General features: G+C 39.2%; 2 protein-coding genes across 5 annotated transcripts; both read right to left on the reverse strand.

The window, feature by feature from the left end:
• Positions 1-778: 778 nt before the first annotated feature.
• Positions 779-9,617, reverse strand: LOC104232993 (protein SPA1-RELATED 4-like). 4 transcript variants are annotated; one of them, XM_009786285.2, is made up of 8 exons: positions 9,144-9,617; positions 7,294-8,306; positions 7,028-7,185; positions 5,178-6,138; positions 4,958-5,104; positions 4,513-4,824; positions 3,687-3,746; positions 779-1,309 (listed from the first exon to the last, which is right to left on the reverse strand). In XM_009786285.2, the coding sequence occupies exons 2-8, from the start codon at positions 8,110-8,112 to the stop codon at positions 1,121-1,123; spliced, it is 2,646 nt and encodes an 881-aa protein (XP_009784587.1). In that variant the 5' UTR covers positions 8,113-8,306; positions 9,144-9,617; the 3' UTR covers positions 779-1,120. The 4 variants fall into 4 exon arrangements, with proteins under 4 accessions (XP_009784587.1, XP_009784588.1, XP_009784586.1 ...); XM_009786286.2 differs by lacking the exon at positions 9,144-9,617 and adding an exon at positions 8,480-8,686; XM_009786284.2 differs by lacking the exon at positions 9,144-9,617 and adding an exon at positions 8,430-8,686.
• An 8,498-nt stretch (positions 9,618-18,115) lies between these two features.
• On the reverse strand, positions 18,116-19,864 carry LOC138873237 (uncharacterized). Its single transcript, XM_070151684.1, has 5 exons — positions 19,834-19,864; positions 19,401-19,528; positions 19,114-19,293; positions 18,612-18,764; positions 18,116-18,505 (listed from the first exon to the last, which is right to left on the reverse strand). Exons 1-5 carry the CDS (start codon positions 19,862-19,864, stop codon positions 18,116-18,118), a joined length of 882 nt encoding a protein of 293 aa, XP_070007785.1.
• Positions 19,865-22,045: the final 2,181 nt, after the last annotated feature.

A 22,045-nucleotide genomic window follows, 5' to 3' on the forward strand; every position in this document is an offset into this window, starting at 1 on the left:
TCATGTCTACAATTTATTTGGAGGAGAAAAAGAAAAAAGAAAAAAAGAGAAGTCATCTTATAAGTTGGAGCCCCGACTAATTCAGAGATAGGTCCATTAAAGGGGAAATGCTTCGTACCAAAATTTTATTCCAAACCCAAGACCTTTGATTAAGGGTGAACGGATCATATATCCATCCTACCACAATCCTCGATGGCATTCTAACATTCATGTTATCATAACACATAATTAAGATAGAATTATAGGAGTCTCTTTTGAGGTTTCGATTTGTAACATATGTCTTCTTTTAGATCGAATCAAAGAAAATTTGCAAAACAAAATGTAGGATCACAAGATTAGATTAATGATCAATAAAATAAAGTTAACGTCCACGACGCACATTTGCCGATTCATAGATTAAATCATTGTTATACAAAATATGTGAAAGAAGAAACTTTTACATAATATTTATACACATTAAGGTATCAGTAAGTTTTCATTTTGAGCTTCCATTCCCATAATTTTCTCTTCCATTAAATCGTCCAAAAAAAACTATACCCAACACTAACAGATTAAGAGCAGAAATGAACCAACTTAACAATCATAATTTTGCATGCTCTTGGTCATGAACAGTATACACATAACACATCGAAACAAGAATTTGTGTTTCTTCGCTATGTAAATAGAGTAACATTCAAAAGTTGCAATACATAATGACATAGGTTCCACATTTTTTTATTGATTTATTATCAATGAAGGTTATGGAATATATTGATTGGGCAGATGAGAGATCAAGAGGGAACCAATATGAGACAGGGAATGCCTGCCTAATTTGCTTTCATTGACAAGACATAAAAAGTTTTCTGGAGATCATATAGTTCCTCTGAAACTTCATTCCGACTCTGGAAATTATAGAATATACAAAGAGATTCACATTTAGCATTCTTTCCCTTTTATGTACAGCATTCCACTATATGAACTAGTAGCAAAAATCTTGGTTTCTTGACGATGACAATTATCCTCATTTGTCATGGTATCGTACCTAGTTGACATCTTCAGTGCAAGTCATTCATTTACCAATGCAGGCAATAATCTTTCATGCTTTTCTATCCCGAAACTAACTCCCAAACCGTTGGAGACATTAAACCATCTCCAAGAGCTTAATATTTCCCATTGAATTTGCAGCAACTAAGGTAGAGGACTGACCACGCCAACAAACAGATGAGATAAACTGTGCTTGGTCATCCACTTCATCACCAGAAAGCGGATCCATGCTATTAAATTTAAATGATAATGCCGGCATAGGAAAAGCTTTGTGGTAGACAAAGACCTGCAACACAACCCAGATCACACACGTAACATTAACATGACCAACTCATAGCGACTAGCTATTTGTGGAACAATACAGACAAATATCAATACGCAAGCTATGCAACGATATAAGACTCAATATATAGCCATTTAAAAAATATACACTGGAGAGTCATGCAATTTTAATGGTCCTTCACCCCCTTTTTTCTTTAACAAGGTATATTTCACCCCTTTTAATAGCATGTTCGGCCAAGCTTCTCCAAACCCAAAGCTCTTTTTTTTTTCTTTTCAAAAAGAGTATTTTTTGTTTTCAAAGTTGAAGTGTTTGGCTAAGCTTTGTGGAGGAGCAACCTTTGTGGAGCAGACGTGCTTGCAATAAATATGGAGGTCAAGGGGTAGAATGGGAACAAATCAGATAAAGCAATTACATTGAGTGGCATTATGAAAGAGCACAAGGATGGAAAGATTTCTACAGACACCTAAAATTTAGAGTAGGATCTGTACTAGAACAAATTTTTTGAAGCAGAAATGGTGCAACAATGCCGATCTATTGAAACTTTTCTATCCATTCTCAATGTCTCAAGAAAGCAAACAGCAACAATCACCCCTGCCTGCAACGAACAGGGAGGAGCAAGTTGTGGGATTTGAGCTTTAGGAGAAAGTTGCCAGATCAGAAGGTGGAAGGGCTCAATAGTCTGTTGGAACTACTGTACAAGCAAAGCAGACGATTGGATATGGAGAGGACACAAGAAAGCTTTATTTGCATCTTAAGTCTTTCTATAATTTATTACTAGAGAAGGAAAATGGGGAATTTCCTTACGCCATGATTTGATTCCTAAAGTGTCAACGATGGTGTAGTTTCATATTAGGAAAGCAACATCAGAAACCCATTTAACCCTATTAGAACTTCAGGGAAAGAAGAATAATATAGTAGCAAGTGTTTCATGTGAAAGAAGAGAGGTAGGATGTAAATAGTTAACTACTGCATGGTCTCAATGCATGCTTGGTCGCAGAGTACAAGTTTCCGGAGTACAGTTTAGAATATGTTTGGAGTTGAATCACTAATGCCACAAGCTGTTAGAGAATTGTCATTTCGATGGAAATTCAGAAAGAAGAGTAAAAGGAGAAAAGCATGGGAAGTGGTCACTTTAGCACTCACGCGGACAACATTGAAGGAATGAAGTAGAAGAGCATTTGGACGAGAATAAAATTAGTATTATTATTATTATTATAATTATTTATGAGAAACGAGTAAAATTATTCTGCAAATATTAGTGAAAAACTTTCATATTTCATACATTTGTGAAGTAATATATGAATATGTATTCTAATTAGTGTTGATGATTGGCAGACTACGGGGAAATACAACAGCCAACTTTAGGTTGCACATTGGCATGTTTTTGGTTGACGGCTAGCTACCAATTGATAAAGGCTAGAAGCAACAAAAACCAGCCTAGCCATGGTGCCCTACATACACAACGCGAATCAATTCATATGCATCTGCACAAAGACATGTAGTATGTTGTGAAAGACATAGTTTGTAGTACGTGCAACCAAATCTGTGCTGAGAGCATCACACTTCATTTTGTATGTAGCTCAAGTTAATGCTTTCACCAGCCCGTGCTTTTTATTAATTCTTTGGCACAACTAATATTCTATTCTCTACTCTTACAACAATTCTCTCTCTAGATGCACCTTTAAACCAACTAAATGTACAGAACTCATGCTAACTCAAGCATGAGTCGTGAATATGATCAAGAAATAAGAACGTTGGATGTATCCTATGTCGAATTAAAAAAGTGCGGCATCACAAGTCTCCCTACTTGGTCTTGAAATTTCTACAGGAGCACAGTCAGTTTAATTTAAAACATTTGGAGGACAATTTGGTGATTCTTAATCATATTTTGTCAACCACTACTAAGATCCAAGGTCATATTGATAATATTGATCCACTAAAAAACCCTTTCATTGAACAATTAAAATATTAAAGAAAACATGAAGTGGATTGTTTCTAATGAATCAGCAATATCATAGCAATAGTGTATTGTTTTGTGACAAAATGGCAATTAAAGTATATGTTTTCTTCTCGAGCAGAAAAGGACAGTGGTTGGTTTGTCACAAATGTAATGAAAAATCTTTTAGATTCAAATACAGTAAGAAATTGCGAATCATTCATTTGCTTATTTACGAACAGCATCAACCGAAATGTTCAGAAACAACTAGAAATTTAGAGATACTTTTTGACAAATAGCTTGGACTTAGAACATCGATAATAAATGACACCTCACTTGTCTTAAATAGAGCTATATATGATAGTAAATATATATGATAATAATATTTACGAACAGCATCAGTAAGCAAGTAATAATAGAGCTATATATGATAATAAATGATACCTCATTTGTCTCTGAGCCAGTAGCAATGTAACCGTCAGATACAGATAAGCCAACAAAGTTCTGAAATGCAAGAATAAGTTTCAGCAGGGAAAGACATTCAACCACAATTTAAGTTCCATCTCATTCACGGTAAAGCAGATTCAACCACAACTGAAGTTCAATCTCATTTCTTAGAACTTATTTCAAGGATGATCTCCTTTGATTAGTCACAGCAGCAAAGAAATTTTAAAATGATATCTCAAGAAGAAGGGGGGGGGGGGGAATTCTAACACAAAATCCAGTGTTGACACTAGAGTCAACGTCACTGCATTCTAGTGCAAATATTGACTTGTTCTGCACCGAGAATCACAACTAAATCTTTTGTTCCTATACCACATAATATACCAGGATATCAGAATGCAGGCCCAAACTGTAGCAAGCAAGCTGAAGTTGCCATTGTAAACATAAAGCGCCTAAGAATTATACATGTAAAAGAATTTTTTTGTCTTTTTTTTCTAAAAATTATCTTGTCACATTTGAGTGGATGGACCCTTACAAACTTCTAATTGGGAACTGAACACTAATTACATCCAATCAATCATATAAGTGTGAAAAGCAGAATAAACCATGGTCCCCCAAAAGCAGAAAAATCCAACATGAGCATGCGTGAAATGTGTCTTCTCCCATGCTAAAAAGCTATGGATTCTTTAAGCATTTACAAGCCGTATGCGTACAACATCCTATCTTTCTGACTGCAGAAACGAGTGTTAAAGGAGCAAAAGAGTACAGTGAAGACATGAAACCAGAGTCGGCCTCAGGTGAAACCGACAAGAATAAAGAAAATTACCTTTACATTCATGTGTCCAGTAAATGACTGAAGAGGCGAATCAAGAATTCGAGATGAGCAAATTGACAAATCCCATAGTTTTAATGTGTTATCTGTAGATGCAGACACAAGCGTTGTGGAATCTATGAACTTGACATAGCTGACAGTCTTGTTGTGCCCGATTAATGTGCATAGAGGCATTTTTGAGTTACGTAGATCATAATAATATATCTTGTGATCTGCTGAGCCAAAAGCAAGGGAGCGACCAGAATCAAAGGGGAACTGGACGCAGCAGACATTTGCTTTTGTTTTGATGGTTCCAATACTTACTCCCTGCAGTACCAACAGAGGTAAGAAAAACAACTTATTACACACACAGGTTTTATCGACACAGCAACATAACTAGATGACTGTAGTACGTTTAGTTTCAAAGCTGACATCCACCAAGTGCAAAAATTAGAATTGCCTGATTGATATTCCAGAGCTTGACAGAACCATCATCACTCCCGCTGGCCAACATGGTTGGATCTGCTACAGAAAAGTCAACAGACCAGACGCGCCTTTCATGTTCTCTCATTTCCATGAAAAGCTGATTTCTTGTGACGTCCCATACCTGGAAAATAATTCAACGAACTTCATCCAGAATTAAAATTAAAAAGAAAAGCCACCTTATGAATTTAGCTCACCTGCACCACACCTTCAAAGTTACTTGAAGCGATCTGGCTTTTAATATAGCCATTCCAACATATGCTGCTTAGCTTAGATCTACTAGCCATTTCAACAACTGGATAGCGGATATCTCGGTCCTCATTTACAATTGAATTATATTCAAAAACTTTGATCTTCTTATTTACACCAGCAGTTGCAAAAAATTCACCATCACGATCAAAGCTGAGAGCACATACAAGATTGGAAGAATTTAGAAGATCCCCTTGCTTCAAGTCGGCCTTCACTTTCAACTTGCTATAAGATAGATACTTGCAGAGGCCCTCCAGAAATGAGCTGATCGATCCACTCTGTCTATCCTCATTGCACCCCTCTTTTGATGACAAATTACTCACTGAAATTCTTTCGGGTGCTACTACTGAAGTTCTGCAATCTGTACTTACCTGAGAATGTCTACTCAATGGTTTGCCAGTTGTTTTGATAACCCTACGTCTTGTCATGAAATAAGCTGCCTCCAATTTTCTAAAGTTATTCATCAACCGGGAATTTTTTGCCAGAGTACCCCCTTTGTCTTCAACATGCTTCTCAGACTTCTGACTTTCATCTGGATTATCATCCAATTCCACAGTCGTGCGGATAGAAAGGCCTGGCCTATATCTCTTTCTAGATCCAGAGCTCCCAGCATCATCATTCTCAGTAATATTTATCTTCCCCGAATCCAAATCCTTTACTGGTTCCTGATTTGAACCCCCTTTGACTCTAAGGGTTTTCTGCATCTTTGAGACCTCTTCTATGTCAGATGCCAAAAAAGATACTATCTCATGCAAGTTGTGCTTAGCCTCCTGCTTTCGCTGTTGAATCAGCAAAAGGAATTCCAGCAATAACTCTTGCTCCTCTATTTTTTCTCTAAGCTCTATTGCTGCTTCACGTTCTTCAAACTCATCTCTTGGAGCAGTAAGGAACTCGCTTTCTAGCAACTCACTGTAACCAATGTGAAAAACAGAATCCGAATAAAAAGGACATAGAGACAGGCACATTGCTGTTAAAAAACCAAATGAATTAAAATGGAAGAGATAGTAAATTGATTCTTCAAGGAAACCATTATTGACGGCTGAAATGCATCTGATAAATAGGTAACGGGTTACCATTTAATGCAAATTAATAGAAAACTTTGCTCATTTCACTTTATTTCTCTCTGACAAAGTCTTTAGTGCTCTTTTTCTGTTCTCTTCCTTTTACTTTTTAACACAGTGCAGGAAATCTTAAGTTCAAACAAAATGTGCAGGTAAACAACGAAAGTATGGCCAAATTGCCATAGCAACAAGCTGGTAAGACATTTGAAGATGCCACTGACAAGACATGAACAGCATTATGTAGAGAGAGCAGCAAAGCTGTTGATCAGTTAGCTAGACTCTGCACTATTCCTAATGATGTAAAGGGAGTTGCACACCCAAGAAATTAACCTTGGGTCATCTCATCAACCAAAGAGAGGAAACAAAAAACGAACGAGTTAGCTGTTGCAAGAAAGGCAAGCATGCTTTGCCTGCATTTCCTTCTTTCCTGAGGTAAGAGTTATTAATCCATGCACGAAAACTAAACATCCCATGACTTCTCCAGATAAGAGCTTGCCACCAGAAAAGAGAAAGTGTGCTTACTGTAAACTCTATGACAGTGTATCGTACATTATATGACAACAACAACAGCATGGAAGAACAAGGATTACAGGAGTATAAGCCACAGATCAAAGGAGGCATAAGAAGACTATGGCAACAAATCGATCATGGATAAACAAATCAAGAATGAATTGCCATAGGGGAAAATTTAAGGGAGAAAAAAAAAGACCAGATTGACATGTAAAAAGAATGCTCACCCCATTTTAGGCCTACTTCTCGGCTCGGGGTGCAGTAACCATAAGCAAAATGAAGCTTCTTTAGGCCATTTTAACAGCAACTGAGGAGGGAGGACACGGTGTTTTAGACTATGCATAGTTGCGCTTTTCTCTTCTGGTGAACTGAAGGTGCAGAATAGCTGCTCATAATATAATAAATCATTAAAACACAAAGTTCATCTTTGCAGTCATGAGAAATATAACTCAGTAGACCCCTTTTACTGTGTTGCTAACTAACTGGTACTAACCTCAAATAGGAGGACTCCAAGTCGATAAATGTCTGAAGCACAAGAGCTTGGAGCACCAGCAATCTCTTCTGGACTATTGTACCAATTGGTTTCCAGGAGCAATATCTGTTTCATTGGGAAGGTATGCTTCTTTTCTTCTTCTTGTCGCTTCTTACTAGTCTGCACCACATGGCCTGAACTTGACTGCAAGCAACAGCTTTCAGATACTTTTACAGAAGCTTTTGTGCAAATCTTCTCAAGCTGAGAACTTTGTCTCCCCAGCTTGTCCAACTCATGAGGCAAAACTGAGGATGAATCCTTTAACTCGATAGTTTGGCTGTTTAAACCATCTTCTTCTGATGAATCAGACCCTGAATCTGAGCAGGATGCGGATTCAATAAAAGCAATACGTTTGGAAGATGATATGACAAAACACGACGGTCGTGCATTATGAACAACTATTCCTTGCGAATGTGCCAGGTTTACAATCTCCACAATTTGGGAGAATATGTGCAAACATTCAAGAGCATCAACAGCTCTCTCCGGGTTGTCCAGCCACTGCCTTAAACTAACATCACTACAGTCTATTCTCCGATCACCTAGGTCCACAGCGAGTCGATCCTCTGTAACCCCACCTTGGGCTTTAAGTCGATTTACGTGAGGGGATTCAATTCTTCCCCTCCCCTTTCTACCCGGAACAAACCCGGTATCATGCGACACATCACCGGAGGACCTAATGCTGCTTGTTTGAAATCTAGGATTCCTGTCTACAAGAGCTGAAGAATTCAAACCCCTGGGACTATCTGATCCCTCCCAACCAGATTCAGATGACCCCTCCATTGTTATCTACATATAATTGTATGTAGCCCCAGAGCCACAACATCTACCAGTTGGTTAATTCTTAGAATCCTAACCACATCCTTTCACTTCCACAATAGCCATATCCAATCAAAAACACATTTCAGTAAAAGGCAAGCCAAATCATCATCTCAGAAGACACTCAAGAATCAGTTCACGCAATTCAAGGTAACAACCTATTCAACAAAGAAACAATAGAAACAAGCAAAAAAGCAATCTAAGGTCTTTCCTTAAAAGAGACAAAACTCACTCTAAAACAAAATCAGCAGACAGAAACCAATGGCTCATAAAAAATGTACCAGGCATGCTATGGCTACACGTTTTCATTCATTAGGGAGAGAGATATTACCAAGAAGAGAAATGAGCTTCTATTTCAACCAGAGCAAAGAAAAAGAACAAGAACCACACATCAAAAAATGTGCTTTATTCTGAGGAAACACCACAGCCTCAAAAAATAGCCCAAAAAGTATTTTTCTTTTCTACAACACAAAGTGAAAAGCTAAAACAAATATTGCTACAGAATTTTTAAAAAGAAAAAAGACCACCCTCCACCAAAAAAAAAAAAAAAGTTACAGTTTTTGCTTCACCTGAAGTTAAAATGAGTAAGAATCAATTTTGCTTTGGATTACTCTTAAAAGTTGTATCTTTAAGAAAAACCCTAGGTGGGTATTATTCCTGCTTCTATTCGTTTTCCATGTACGTGGCTCATTCATATCCTCAAAGCAGAAATTTTTATCACAAAGAAAGATACTGTAACTATATATAATACTATATCAACGTGTGGGGTTACTGTAAGCAAGAAGGATATTTAATTTCCAAAAATCAACAGTCCCAGAAGAGGAGCTTGAATATAGTTACTCATATTTCTATTATTGGTACAGAATCTGGTTATAATTAATTAAATCTATGTTATCTTAGTGGGAAGTATAAAAGATGTATAAAGTAATCACAAACTGTAATTTAAAATTATAAGACACAGTGATAAAATGAATTAACAAATAGAAAGTGCTCACCTTTTACATTATGATAGTACAACTTTTCAACCACTCGAGGAAACCCTAAAACAACATGCAATTCAGAGGCATTAGATATCAGATTTTAAATTAGTTTGACTTAAACTTGTTGGTTAGTTAGTACTCTACTATAATATTTCAAGCTCTCATTAGAGGATTTAAAATTGGGTTTCAAGTTCCAAACCCAGATTTGACCAAACCCCATGAAAATGGCAGCTTAAGCTATTAACAGATAGATTTTGGTTTAATACATAAAATTTGATAATATAGCCGACCCAATTACTAGTTTGGAATATTGAGATGGAAACAACTATATTGGGGTATATTGGTTGAGCGCAGGTAGAGGTAAGAGCCGAAAAGTGAATCTTGTGGCACATTCTAATCAAACGTGTGCAAACGGGAGTCACAGTGAGAAGTGAGTGAGGTGTGGAGTTGGGCAGGGCGGCATTTGATGACCAACACAAAGCCATAAACGCCAGGATTTTATATATAGTAACAAGAAAAACCTGTGAAATTCTCAGTAGTGGCGTCCTTTTTTGTATGTATAGGCCAGTAGAAATACAGTACAGCCAGTGGTACTATAGTACTACTAGCTTTTGATATATATGAAAACATTTAACTTGGAGTAAATTATAGAGTAGTAAATACTTTTTACCTATCGATTTTTTGAAAGACTAGCAGCTTGTTTAGACGGTTATTATGTATCGTATAGTATTATATTGTAATGCACCGTTTTAATATATATAATATTTAGATAAATTATATTGTTTGTTGTCGTTTCATGATATCATGCGCCAATAATATAAAGAATAAACTTGCAATATTATAACAAAAAAGCAATGTACGAGCTAGAATTATTATATAAAAAGGTAGGGTAAAAGATAAAATAAGATTATTTAATATCAAGGAAGGGTAAGATTGGGGGAGGGAGTTAAGGTAACGACGCCACCACACCAAATCGGTCGTTCCATAAAATGACATTTTTCGTCGTTACGTAACCACAAATTTTACGATACGATACAATAAGATTTAAGTAAATTATATAGTAAATACTTTTTACAATCAATTTATCAAAACACTAAATAGAAATATATGCTCATAAGAAGGGTGAAAACATTTAATTTCTTAATACTATCAGTATATCTGTAGTTTAATATTAACAATAATAAATTATAACAACAAATTATTTTATTTTTCAAGTTTCTGCGTCACACTTGTTGATAGTTACTTATAGTTACAAGTTAAAATAATACTCCATCCGTTTCAATGTATGTGAACCTATTTCCTTTTTAGTCCGTGCCAAAACGAATGATCATTTTCCTTATTTGGAAACAATTTACCTTTACACAATGATTTATAGCCACACAAAATATATGTGCCTCATTTTACACCACAAGATCAAAAGTCTTCTCTCTTTTCTTAAACTCCGTGTCCGATCAAATGGGTTCATATAAATTGAAACTGAGAGAGTATTTAATAAAGTGTATTTGTGTATTTCTAATAGATTGCGAAAAGTTATTTTTTTCCAGTTTCCCAGCTAACACTTACTATAGACAATCATTTGTATTCGAAAAATTAATTTGAAGATACAGTTTATGCTATAGTGGGAATAGGTTTTTCATATTTGTATACGGGTAAAATCGGGCTTGTATGATTTTGCCATTATTTCGAGATCAGAGAACTGCATCGAGGGTCAGTCTCGTAATGGGTCAGGCCTAAGCATGAAGACAAAGTACCGAGTTCGGAGATCGAGGTACCCATCGAGACCGAAGTCACCGGCGATCGAGACCAGATATGATCAGCTTCGGGCGAAACACAATAACGGAAAGGCGAAATATTCGTAACTGGTCGGAGATCACAGCGAAAATCTCGGAACGGATCAAATCAAGGGCGGTTGTTTGTATCAATCATGAGATTTACTTCCGTAATTAGAATTGTACCACAATTAAGATTCCTCTAGTATATAAAGAGGGGTCCTCATCATTTGTAAACACCTTACAATCAAGGCAATATAATATTTCTCTATTGTTCTTTAACTGTTTTTATTTCGCTATTCTCGAGGGTTCATCAGCTCGAGGGCATTATCCAAGTACTGGTTTGTTTTATATTATTGTCAATTCCCATCACTTATCTTTAAATTAATCAATTGGTATTAAGTGAAATCACGTATCCTTAAAATCACATTACAAGTTTAATTATTACTCGATTTTTAGGGTAAACAGTTTAGCGCCCGTGGGGCTAAAGATAATAGTGATTGCTTAATATTTTAACGTTCATAACACACACTACTTTTACGCTTCTTCTTGTGAGTATATTTGATTTCAGGAATCAACATGTCAAACCTCAAGTATTATCCACTCACACTGACACTGATCTTGGTCTTCATGGCGAAAACGAGCACGTAGTCGCCTCGGGAAACGGAGTGTCTCCAATCAATCCTGACGCACCACAGGCCATGGATCCGGTTGATGTCAATTCTCATGTCACCATTCGTGGAGATTTAGGCGCCGATCCTGAAAATAGCGTCCGCAGAGACACCCGGACAGCCGATCGGAACACACAAAATGGTGAAGAAGGCGAAATTAGCCTTCAAATGATATTTGACATGATACAAACTCAGCAGGCCGCGATAGCGCAACTCCAAAATCAGAATCGAGCCCCAAGCAGAATCGAACTTGATACATCACAGGAAGTTGCTCAGAGGGTCGAACCCGTGTAGGAAAAATTGAACGATAATGGAACAGGAACTGATCCCGCCATCATGAAAATGCTTGAGGAGTTTACTAAACGGATAGAATCAGGTGAAAAGAAAATCGAGGCTAATGACAAAAGGGTAAAAACGTACAACTCACGAGTTGACCAAATACCGGGGGCACCCCCGATCCTAAAGAGTTTTGATTCGAAGAAGTTCATGCAGAAGTCTTTTCCTCAAAGTGCGGCTCTGAAACCCATTCCTAAGAGGTTCCGTATTCCGGACATACCTAAGTACAACGGGACCACCGATCCTAATGAACACATCATTTCGTACCCATGCGGAATAAAGGGAAATGACTTAGAAGATGATGAGATTGAATCCGTTTTGTTGAAAAAATTTGGGGAAACTTTATCGAAGGGGGAAATGATATGGTACCACAATTTGCCGCCTAATTCCATCGATTCTTTCGCCATGCTCGTTGATTCGTTCGTAAAGGCGCACCCCGGGGCAATAAAGGTCGCGACCACGAAGCCAAACCTCTTCAAAGTGAGGCAAAAGGACAATGAGATGCTAAGGGAATTCGTATCTCGATTTCAGATGGAACGTATGGACCTACCTTTAGTTACCGACGATTGGGCTGTCCAAGCCTTTACTCAGGCTTTGAATGAGCAAAGTTCGGTAGCATCACGTCAACTAAAGTAGAATTTGATTGAATATCCAGTGGTGGCCTGGGCCGATATGCATAATCGGTACCAGTCAAAGATCAGAGTGGAGGATGATCAGTTGGGAGCCCCTTCCGGTTCCGTTTACCTAAATAGATCCGAAGGCAGGATTCAAAGAGACATCTACAGAGAGCTCTGATCGAACAGAGATCGGTACCAACCATATAGCGCAAATCATAGAATAACGTATCGGGGCATAATCCCGTTCGAAATGATTGAAGGAATGATCGAGGTCAAAATTCCCGAGGGCTCATGAGTACGAGTGGCTTCGATAAACATGTCGAGCCTAAGGAAGCACCACAGTTATCTAAATACAACTTCAGTGTCGATGCTTCGGGGTATTGTGTCAGCCATTGGGCGAATCAAGGATACTAGGTGGTCTAGACCCCTGTAGACTAATCTAGCTCAAAGGAATCCAAATCAAATGTGCAAGTACCACGGAACCCATGGTCACAGAACTGAGGATTGCAGACAATTAAGGGAGGGGGTAGCTCGTTTATTCAACGAAGGTAATCTTCGAGAGTTCTTGAATGACCGAGCAAAAAATCACTTAAGAGACAAGGATACAAACAAGAAAAACGACCAAGAAGAACTGCATCATGTGATTCATATGATTGTCGGTAGGGTCGATATCTCTCAGGATTCGACATTTAAACGCACCAAAGTAACAATCACAAGGGAGAAGCGTACTCGGGACTACTTACCAGAAGATACCTTATCCTTCAACGATGAGGATGCAGAAGGGATCGAATAGCCTCACAAAGACGCATTGGTAATATCTATCCTTATGAATAAAATTTAAGTTAAACGTGTGTTGGTTGATCCAGGTAGCTCGGCGAATATTATTTGATCGAGGGTCATAGAGCAACTCGACCTTCAAGATCAGATTGTGCCTGCAGCTCGAGTGCTCAACGGTTTCAACATGGCAAGTGAAACCACCAAAGGGGAAATCATGTTGCAAGTGAACGTGGTCGAAACTATCCAGGAAATGAAGTTCCTCGTGATTGAAGGAGATATGAGGTACAATGCGCTGCTCGGAAGACCTTTGATCCATAATATGAAGGCAGTACCTTCAATGCTTCATCAAGTCTTGAAATTCCCAACACTGAAAGGAGTCAAAATGGTGTACGACGAACAACCAATAGCCAAAGAGATGTTTGCAATCGAGGAGGTGATACCACTGTCGACTCTCACATCAATAAAGGGACAAGAACCAAAGGAAAAATAGAAGGTCAAATAGCAACCACAGTCGCCAGCTTCCACCAGATCGAAACAGCAGGAAATTTTCGAGGACGATGATTGCATGATATCTCGAACCTTCTTAATCCCTGATGACTCCGATGCCATGAAGTCAACGGTCGAAAAGATGAAACAAGTCATACTGATCGAATACCTGCCCGATTGAAAGGTATATCTGGGCACGGGGTTAACTCTTGAGCTCAGGGAAAAACACATTAAATTCTTTATTAAAAATATAGATTATTTTGTTTTGTCCCACCTTGACATGACAGGGATCCCACTGAAGATCACCACTCATCGATTGATTTTGGACTCGAAGTTCATATCGGTAAAGCAAAAGAGAAGGCCACAGTCCAAGGTAAATCACGCATTCATCAAGGACGAAGTAACCAAACTTCTCAAAATAGGATCCATCCGGGAAGTAAAATATCCTAAGTGGTTAGCAAATGTAGTTGTAGTGAAGAGGAATAAACTTAGAATGTATGTAGATTACAAATAATTAAACAAAGTATGTCCTAAGGACTCTTTTTTGCTGCCAAATATCGATCGCATGATCGATGCCACGGCCGGCCACGAGATCCTCAACTTTCTCGATGCCTACTCCGGGTACAACCAAATACAAACGAACTCGAAGGATCAGGAAAAAACTTCATTTATCTCTAAGTACAGTACTTATTGCTATAATGTAATGTCGTTTGGGCTAAAAATGCTGGTGCTACCTATCAACGCCTAGTAAACCGAATGTTCGAAAAACAAATAGGTAAATCAATAGAGGTTTATATTGATGACATGCTAGTTAATTCCCTATACGTAGAGGACATTTAACATATTTGCAGGAAACCTTCGACATCTTGAGAAAATATAACATGAAGCTCAACCTCGAGAAATGTGCATTCGGGGTCGATTCAGGCAAGTTCCTCGGCTTTATAGTATCAAATCGGGGAATCGAGATCAACCTTGATAAAATCAAGGTAATCGAAGATATCACAGTAGTGGACAGTGTTAAGGTTGTACAAAGGCTAACAGGATGGATCGTTGCTTTAGGTCGGTTCATCTCTAGGCCTTCTGATCGAAGCTGCATGTTCTTCTCACTTCTCAGAAAGAAGAACAATTTTACTTGGACCCCGGAATGCCAACATGTATTTGAAGAATTAAAGTGGTACCTTTCGAGCCCACCATTGCTTCATACTCCAAAAGCGTACAAACAACTCTACTTATATTTGTAAGTGATTCCCAGCTCATGGTTAACTAGGTCAACAAAACTTTCGAGGTCCGAGAAGATCGAACGCAGAGGTATTTGGATAAATTGCAGGTAACCTTATATCGGTACAAAGAATGGACCCCACAACATGTACCTCGAGAACAGAATGGTGAGGCCGATGCCCTTGCAAACTTAGGGTCATCAGTCGAAGATGATGAAATTAGCTCGGGGACTATCGTACAACTTTCAAAATCGGTGGTCGAAGAAGGCCACGCCGAAATAAACTCCACAAGCCTAACTTGGGATTGGAGGAACAAATATATCATTTATCTGAAGAATGGGAAACTTCCATCAGACTCTAAGGAATTGAGGACTCTGCAGACGAAAGTTGCACGATTTACATTGGTCGAAGATGAAACATTATACAGAAGGATGTTTGATAGGCCGTTGGCAATATGCTTGGGTCCAACGGACACCGACTACGTCCTACGAGAAATTCACGAGGGCACTTGTGGGAACTATTCCGGTGCCGAGTCACTGGTTCACAAAGTCATCAGAGCAGGATATTATTGGGATAGTATGGAAAAAGATACTAAGGAGTTCGTCCGAAAATATGACAAATGCCAAAGGCACGCACCGATAATCCACCAACCCAGAGAGTGACTTCATTCAGTACTGTCCCCCTGGTCATTCATGAAATGGGGGATGTACATCGTTGGTCCTCTGCCGTCAGCCCCAGGTAAAGCTAAATTTATTTTATTTATGACTAACTATTTATCTAAATGGGTTGAAGCACATGCTTTCGAGAAAGTCAAAAAGAAAGAAGTTATATACTTTATCTGGGATCACATCGTATGCCGATTCGGGATACCCACCGAGATAGTGTGCGACAATGGAAAATAATTTATTGGTAGAAAAATAACGAAGTTCCTCGAAGATCACAAATAAAAAGGATATTATAGATGCTGTATCATCCTAGTGGGAACGGACAGGCCGAATCAACAAATAAAACCATCATTCAAAACCTAAAGAAGAGGTTGAACGACGCTAAGGAGAAATGGAGAGAAATTTTTCCGAAGTGCTTTGGGCATATCGGACAACGTCAAAATCCAGTGCGGGGGCAATGCCCTTCTTCTTGGTGTACGGTACCGAAGCTTTGATACAGGTCGAAGTTGGGGAACCAAGCGTCAGGTTTCGATACACAACGGAAGAATAAAATCACAAGGCTATGAACACAAGCCTCGAATTATAAGACGAAAAACGTGAAGCCGCCCTCGTTCGAATAGCCGCCCAGAAATAGCAAATCGAAAGATACTATAATCGAAGAGCTAATCTTCACACTTCAAAATAGGGGACTTGGTTCTAAGAAAAGTTACCCTCAACACTCGAGATCCAAACGAGGGGAAACTCGACCCAAATTCGAAAGGACCGTATCAGGTCCTCAGTGTCATCGGAAAGGGATCTTACAAGCTTGCACGATGAACGACGAACAACTACCAAATAATTGGAACATATCACTCCTCAAACGATACTATTGCTAAGGTATGACTCTCCCCCTTTTTCATTTATATTTTATATACTAACTTATTATAGGTGTTCGATCAAAGACATCGAGAAATTCTTCAACACAAAGACTTCAAGTTTTAAAGCATGCGTTGCACTCTTTTTCCCTTAGATTGGTTTTTGTCCCAAATGGGTTTTTCCGGCGAGGTTTTTAACGAGACAACAATTCTATGTGCTACCTGAGAACAATTCAACAATATCCGAGGCTTCTTTACAATCAACCTCGAATACTGGGAGGCATCACCCTCGAATGTTATGTTTTCAAAGAAGACGCTTCGTGTCAATGGGTTTCTCGATAAGATATTTTATAAAGGGCCAAACGATCAAACGAACTGCGCCCATGTAGATTGCCCGAGCCCTAATGACAAAATATGTACGCATGAATGATCTATTGAAAGAAGTACTTTTTCCTTATCAGATGTTCCATGCCTTAGTGAAATTTCTACTTTACAATTTCGTACTTACGATATTTTACAGAACCGGCTCAAAAGCCAATCACAACTAAAGCTCGAGCAATTAACCCCGTACTCGGGGACTATCGTCCGAAAATTGACATGCTCGAATTGTTAAACTTCGAAATCTTAAGACCTTAAAAAGGCAATCCTCGATTTTATGGGCCACGGCCAGCCCACTCGGGGACTGATACTTCGAACAAGTTTGAAGTATAATCGAGAGACAATCCCAATGGGCATATATCAAGTTAAAGTTTACGACCAAACTAACACGGTTAGGAGATGTCCGAATTCCGTAATCAAACAAGCCTTCAAATATTTTCATAAACCAATTAAAAAGGGCTACCCTCGGCAAATTTACATAGGGTTGCGATAACATCGACCCTCGTAAACCTTAAGAGGTACAAAATTGAACAAACTTATGTTAAGGCATAACAAAGTTTTTTGATAACATTGAATCCTAATGGGTACAGATTTATCTCATGCTAAGGCATAACAAATTTTTATTTGATTAAACTTTTAGGCCAAAAAAGGGGAAAACCCACTATTTTGAGGCCATATTGGCCCGATTCAAGAGCCTAAGGTCCATTAAATTATCGAGCTCGAGGACCCGCCCTCGCTTAACCAAAACTTAAGGGTTTTTTATACTCCGAGTTCGAGAAAGTACTCACTCGACTACAGAAACTACAGTAATCCGATTTCAACAAATTTTCACAGGGCAACTAAGTGAGTCAAATTTCTCACAAGACCTAAAGTATATCAGATTTTTCATAAGGTGAAAGCAAAATAAAGTTTTCACGAAACAGAAATCAGAGACAAATCGGAAATAAAAAGGATCTCTCATATATGCAAAAGTATTTACAAAGACCACTCAGGGTCTTACAAAAAAATCCAAAAAAGAAGAAAAAAATTCTAAGTGCCTAATCTTCCCCGGGAGCTTTATATTCATCTTCATCTTCTCCGCTCTTGGATCCACTCGCGCTCTCGGATTCATCATCATCAGAGAGGAAAGCTTCGGCTTCGGCCTCTAGCACTTTTGCATTCTCGATATCGACCGTGAGGTCAAAGCCACAAGCATGAATCTCTTCAAGAGTCTCTCTCTAGGACTGGCTCTTAGCTTGACCGGCAATGCAGGATAATCGAACCTGAGCAGCATCAGAAATTTTCTTTGCTCGAGCATTAGCGGCTTCAGCATCAGCTCGGTAGACGGCCATGACTGCCTCCGCCTCAGCCTTTACTTTTTCTGCCTCAGATGTGGCTTTTGCAAGCTCAGCGGCCAATCGAGCCTCGAGCTCCTCAATTTTCTTGGCTCGATCCAAGCTCTCCTCCTTCACGCTTTGGAGTTGACGCTCAACCGAAGACAGCTGGGCTCGAGCCGTATCTTTCTCTGAGGCGAGGCGGTCCATGTTCTGCTTCCACCCCAAAGTCTCTGCCTCTTTCATCTCGGCCTCCTCGCAAAGTTGCTCAATCTTTTCGGTCTTCTGCTGAACCTGCAGGATCTAAGTGTTAGTCGCCAATATCAAATTGATACGTCAAGCTCCCAAAAATTTAAATTACCTGCTCGATGGGATCGGTCTACTCTATATGAGTTGTCGCCAATTCAGCTCGGAGGTCCCTGATCTGCTCTTCTTTTTGCACATAAAAGAGTTTGAGGGCGTCTCTCTCCTTAGGAAGCCTTTTGAGATCGGCCTCACACCGGTTCAACTCAGATTGGGATTTGGAAAATGCTTCTCGATGAAGCGTCACAACCTGTGGATAAAGGAAAGAAATCAGACAAATGGAAATAAAAACAAACGTAAACCTAATAACGGGAGATGAAATCTACATGGTTCAAGAGTCGTTGAGCCTCATAAAAAATGATCGATGCATCCAGGTCGGAAACATCATCGACCCCCGTGAAGCAGCCACGGAATAAGTCATCCCCTTCGCAGGCCGTTCTCACATCGGGGCTCTCCATAGCCTGGGCCTCCCGAAATTACCCCTCAGAAAATGTAGGGAGAGGCGGCGAATCATCAATATTGATTGCCCCAAGCAAGACACTTGGGGCACTCTCTCCTTTTCGGAGGGCCTTAGAATCGGACCCTTCAGGCACACCTACCGATTGTTCGTCATGACGGACAGGTACACTCGCCGGTTGTTCGTCACATTCGGAGACATCTTCATCCCCCGATGACTCGGGGACTTTGCTCGGACCATCTTCGAATATCTCCTCGGTCCGAAGATGAGCCTCTTTGACCATCATCGGCTCAACTGCTTTTAAAGCTTCGACGCTTTCCCTCTTTCAAGACACCAGCTCACAGTCAGCATCTTCTCTCTCCTTTTCTTCATCTTGTAGTTTTTAGGCTACGTCGCTGGACAAAGCGGCGGAGTCATTCTTCGACTTACGAACCTTGCACTTCTTAGCTTTGGAGTATCTGAAGGTGAGACCCTTCTCCTCTTCTTATCCTTAGCCGATTTCGGGGCCTCCTCTTCCCCAGGCGGGGGTGGCCTCATTTCGGCAACATCCCCGAGACCTGCATAAAAGGGAATCAAGTACAAATGAAAAGAAACATTTCAGAAAAGAACATCAAAAGCGTATGAGTAAGCTTATCATGATTCTTGGCCTCTCATCGGCCCCTCACTAAGTCTTTCCATGAGCACTTATCATATGTAAAAGTTAAAGCCAGCTTCCGAACCTAACTTTCGAGGTTCGGGATTGCACCGGGCACCCAGGGAACCGCTACATCATAAGAAAAGACGTGGGTGAGAAAAGATGTGGGTGAAGGAAGATAAAAGAAATAAAGCAATCAACATAAGATGTTGATGGGTTTGTACTTACACTTCATGTTCCATTCCTCGCGGAATGGCATCTTCTCGGCCGGTATTATGTCGGAGGTCCTCACTCGGACAAATCGACTCATCCATCCCCGATCCTTGTCCTTGTCTGTACTCAAGAACATCACCTTGTTGGCTCGGCGATGGAGCCTTATTAATCTGCCCCGATAGAGACGAGGGATATACAGTCTAATGAGGTGGTCGAGGGTAAATGGAATCCCTTCGACCTTGCTCACGAAGAATCGGAGCAAGATAACAATGCTCTAAAAGTAAGGGTGTATCTGGCCAAGAGTTATTCGATATTGGCGGCAGAAGTCGAGAATAACCGGATCAATGGGACCCAGCATAAAAGGGGTAAGTGTAAATACTTAAGAACCCTTCTACATAAGTGGTGATGTCCACTTCAGGGGTAGGAATCACCACCTCTTTGTTTTCCCAGTGGCAATCTTTTTTCACCTGATCGATATCGCCTTCGGTTATCGAGCATATATATATCTTGACATGGGCTCACATCGGCCAGGGGACGAAGAGGGTTTCTCGACTTTGAAGTGGAGGTAAGATCGCACGACCCCGGAACACATTCCTCGATGCGTGGCTCCATAGGCGTTTTATCGCCGGCCGACCGAGATGAAGAAGCTTTTTCCTTTTGGGGAATGATTTTAGATGCTTCTGCCATTTCTATGCGAGTTAACAAAAAAGAAGAAGATGAAGTTTGTTTTTTTAGGAGAGGATTGGCAAGCGGGACGTAAGTAATTTGCAGAATTGGGGAACTTGAAGGAAGGAGAGCTTTGAAGATTAAGAAAGATTTTGAAAATAAAGTTTGAGAAAATTATGAAGAGGATCTATTTATAATATTGCTATGGCGATTTGAAAATAATAGTGGTTGACCATTAACTGACACTAATTAATGGTCTTGGGAACTATGTAGACGCGAAGCTTCAGTCGCCTTTGCCGCTTACGTCACGAGGGTGACGCCGTAATGGGTCAATGTACAAAATTGAGGACTCAGTTCGTTTCTTCTCATTACACTCCAAGAAATGAGGAGACTATCTGTATATGGGTAAAATTGGGCTTGCCTGATTTTGCCATTATTTCGAGACCAGAGAACTGCATCGAGGGTCATCCTCGTAATGGGTCAGGCCTGAGCACGAAGACAAGGTACCGAGTTCGGAGATCGAGGCACCCATCGAGATCGAGGTCCCCGATGATCGAGACTAGATATGATCAGCTTCAGGCGGAATGCAATAACGGAAAAGCAAAATATCCGTAACTGGTCGGAGATCACGGCAAAAATCTCGGAACGGATCAAATCAAGGGGGTTATTTGTATCAATCATGAGATTTACTTCCGTAATTAGAATTGTACCACAATTAGGATTCCTCTAGTATATAAAGAGGGGTCCCCATCATTTGTAAATACCTTACATTCATACAGATCAAGGCAATACAATATTTCTTTATTGTTCATCAACTTATTGTTCTTTAACTGTTCTTATTTCACTATTCTCGAGTGTTCATCAGCTTGTGGGCATTGTCCAAGCATTGGTTTGTTTTATATTCTTGTCAATTCCCATCACTTATCTCTAAATTAATCAATTGGTATTAAGTGAAATCACGTATTCTTAAAATCACATTATAAGTTTAATTGTTAATCATTTTTTAGGGTAAACAATATTAACAAAATGTAAGTTACCTATTGATACTGTTTTTTTAAAATAAAAATATTGTTAGTGTGCATGATTTAAACCGTTTTAAAGTGGATATTTTCAAGATAATTGTGGATATTGATAATTTTGTACTAAAGCCAAAACTAATAGTTGTTGTTAATTGCCTTTGGCGATGAACTGTCAAGTTGGAGGAAGTAGAAGAAATAAAAGAAGAGAACATCGTAGAATTTGAACCTTACACTTAAAGACATACACGAAAAGTTGCAACCACTAGACTATAGTTACAACCGACAACCAAATTAATAATGTTATTAATTCTTCTTTTTAATGTATTTGTATTCTTTAAGAATAATTAAAGGTAGAATCGGAAAAATAATAATTTACCCTTGAACTTTTAAAATGATAAATAATTTGATACAACTATTTTTAAAAATCACGATAGATAATTTGAGACGAAAAGAGTAAGTAACACCATCTAACTTCAAACCACCCATACAAATGTTGTTGCAACTGCAACAGGTTCATTTAATTTGGATGTGTTTTTTCCATG

Source organism: Nicotiana sylvestris, chromosome 7, assembly GCF_000393655.2.
Source record: "Nicotiana sylvestris chromosome 7, ASM39365v2, whole genome shotgun sequence".
Classification (NCBI taxonomy): domain Eukaryota; kingdom Viridiplantae; phylum Streptophyta; class Magnoliopsida; order Solanales; family Solanaceae; genus Nicotiana; species Nicotiana sylvestris.

Excerpts from the sequence above, each read along its gene's own strand:
- LOC104232993 (XM_009786285.2), bottom strand. The coding sequence starts at position 8,112 with ATGGAGGGGTCATCTGAATCTGGTTGGGAGGGATCAGATAGTCCCAGG. Across the intron at positions 7,186-7,293 it reads TTGGAGTCCTCCTATTTGAG|CTATTCTGCACCTTCAGTTC; the intron begins GTTAGTACCAGT and ends TATTATGAGCAG. Across the intron at positions 6,139-7,027 it reads AGAAGTAGGCCTAAAATGGG|TGAGTTGCTAGAAAGCGAGT; the intron begins GTGAGCATTCTT and ends CATTGGTTACAG.
- LOC138873237 (XM_070151684.1), bottom strand. The coding sequence starts at position 19,864 with ATGCCATTCCGCGAGGAATGGAACATGAAGT. Across the intron at positions 19,294-19,400 it reads AGCTAAGAAGTGCAAGGTTC|AGGGAAAGCGTCGAAGCTTT; the intron begins GTAAGTCGAAGA and ends GTGTCTTGAAAG. Across the intron at positions 18,506-18,611 it reads GGGACCTCCGAGCTGAATTG|GTTCAGCAGAAGACCGAAAA; the intron begins GCGACAACTCAT and ends TAGATCCTGCAG.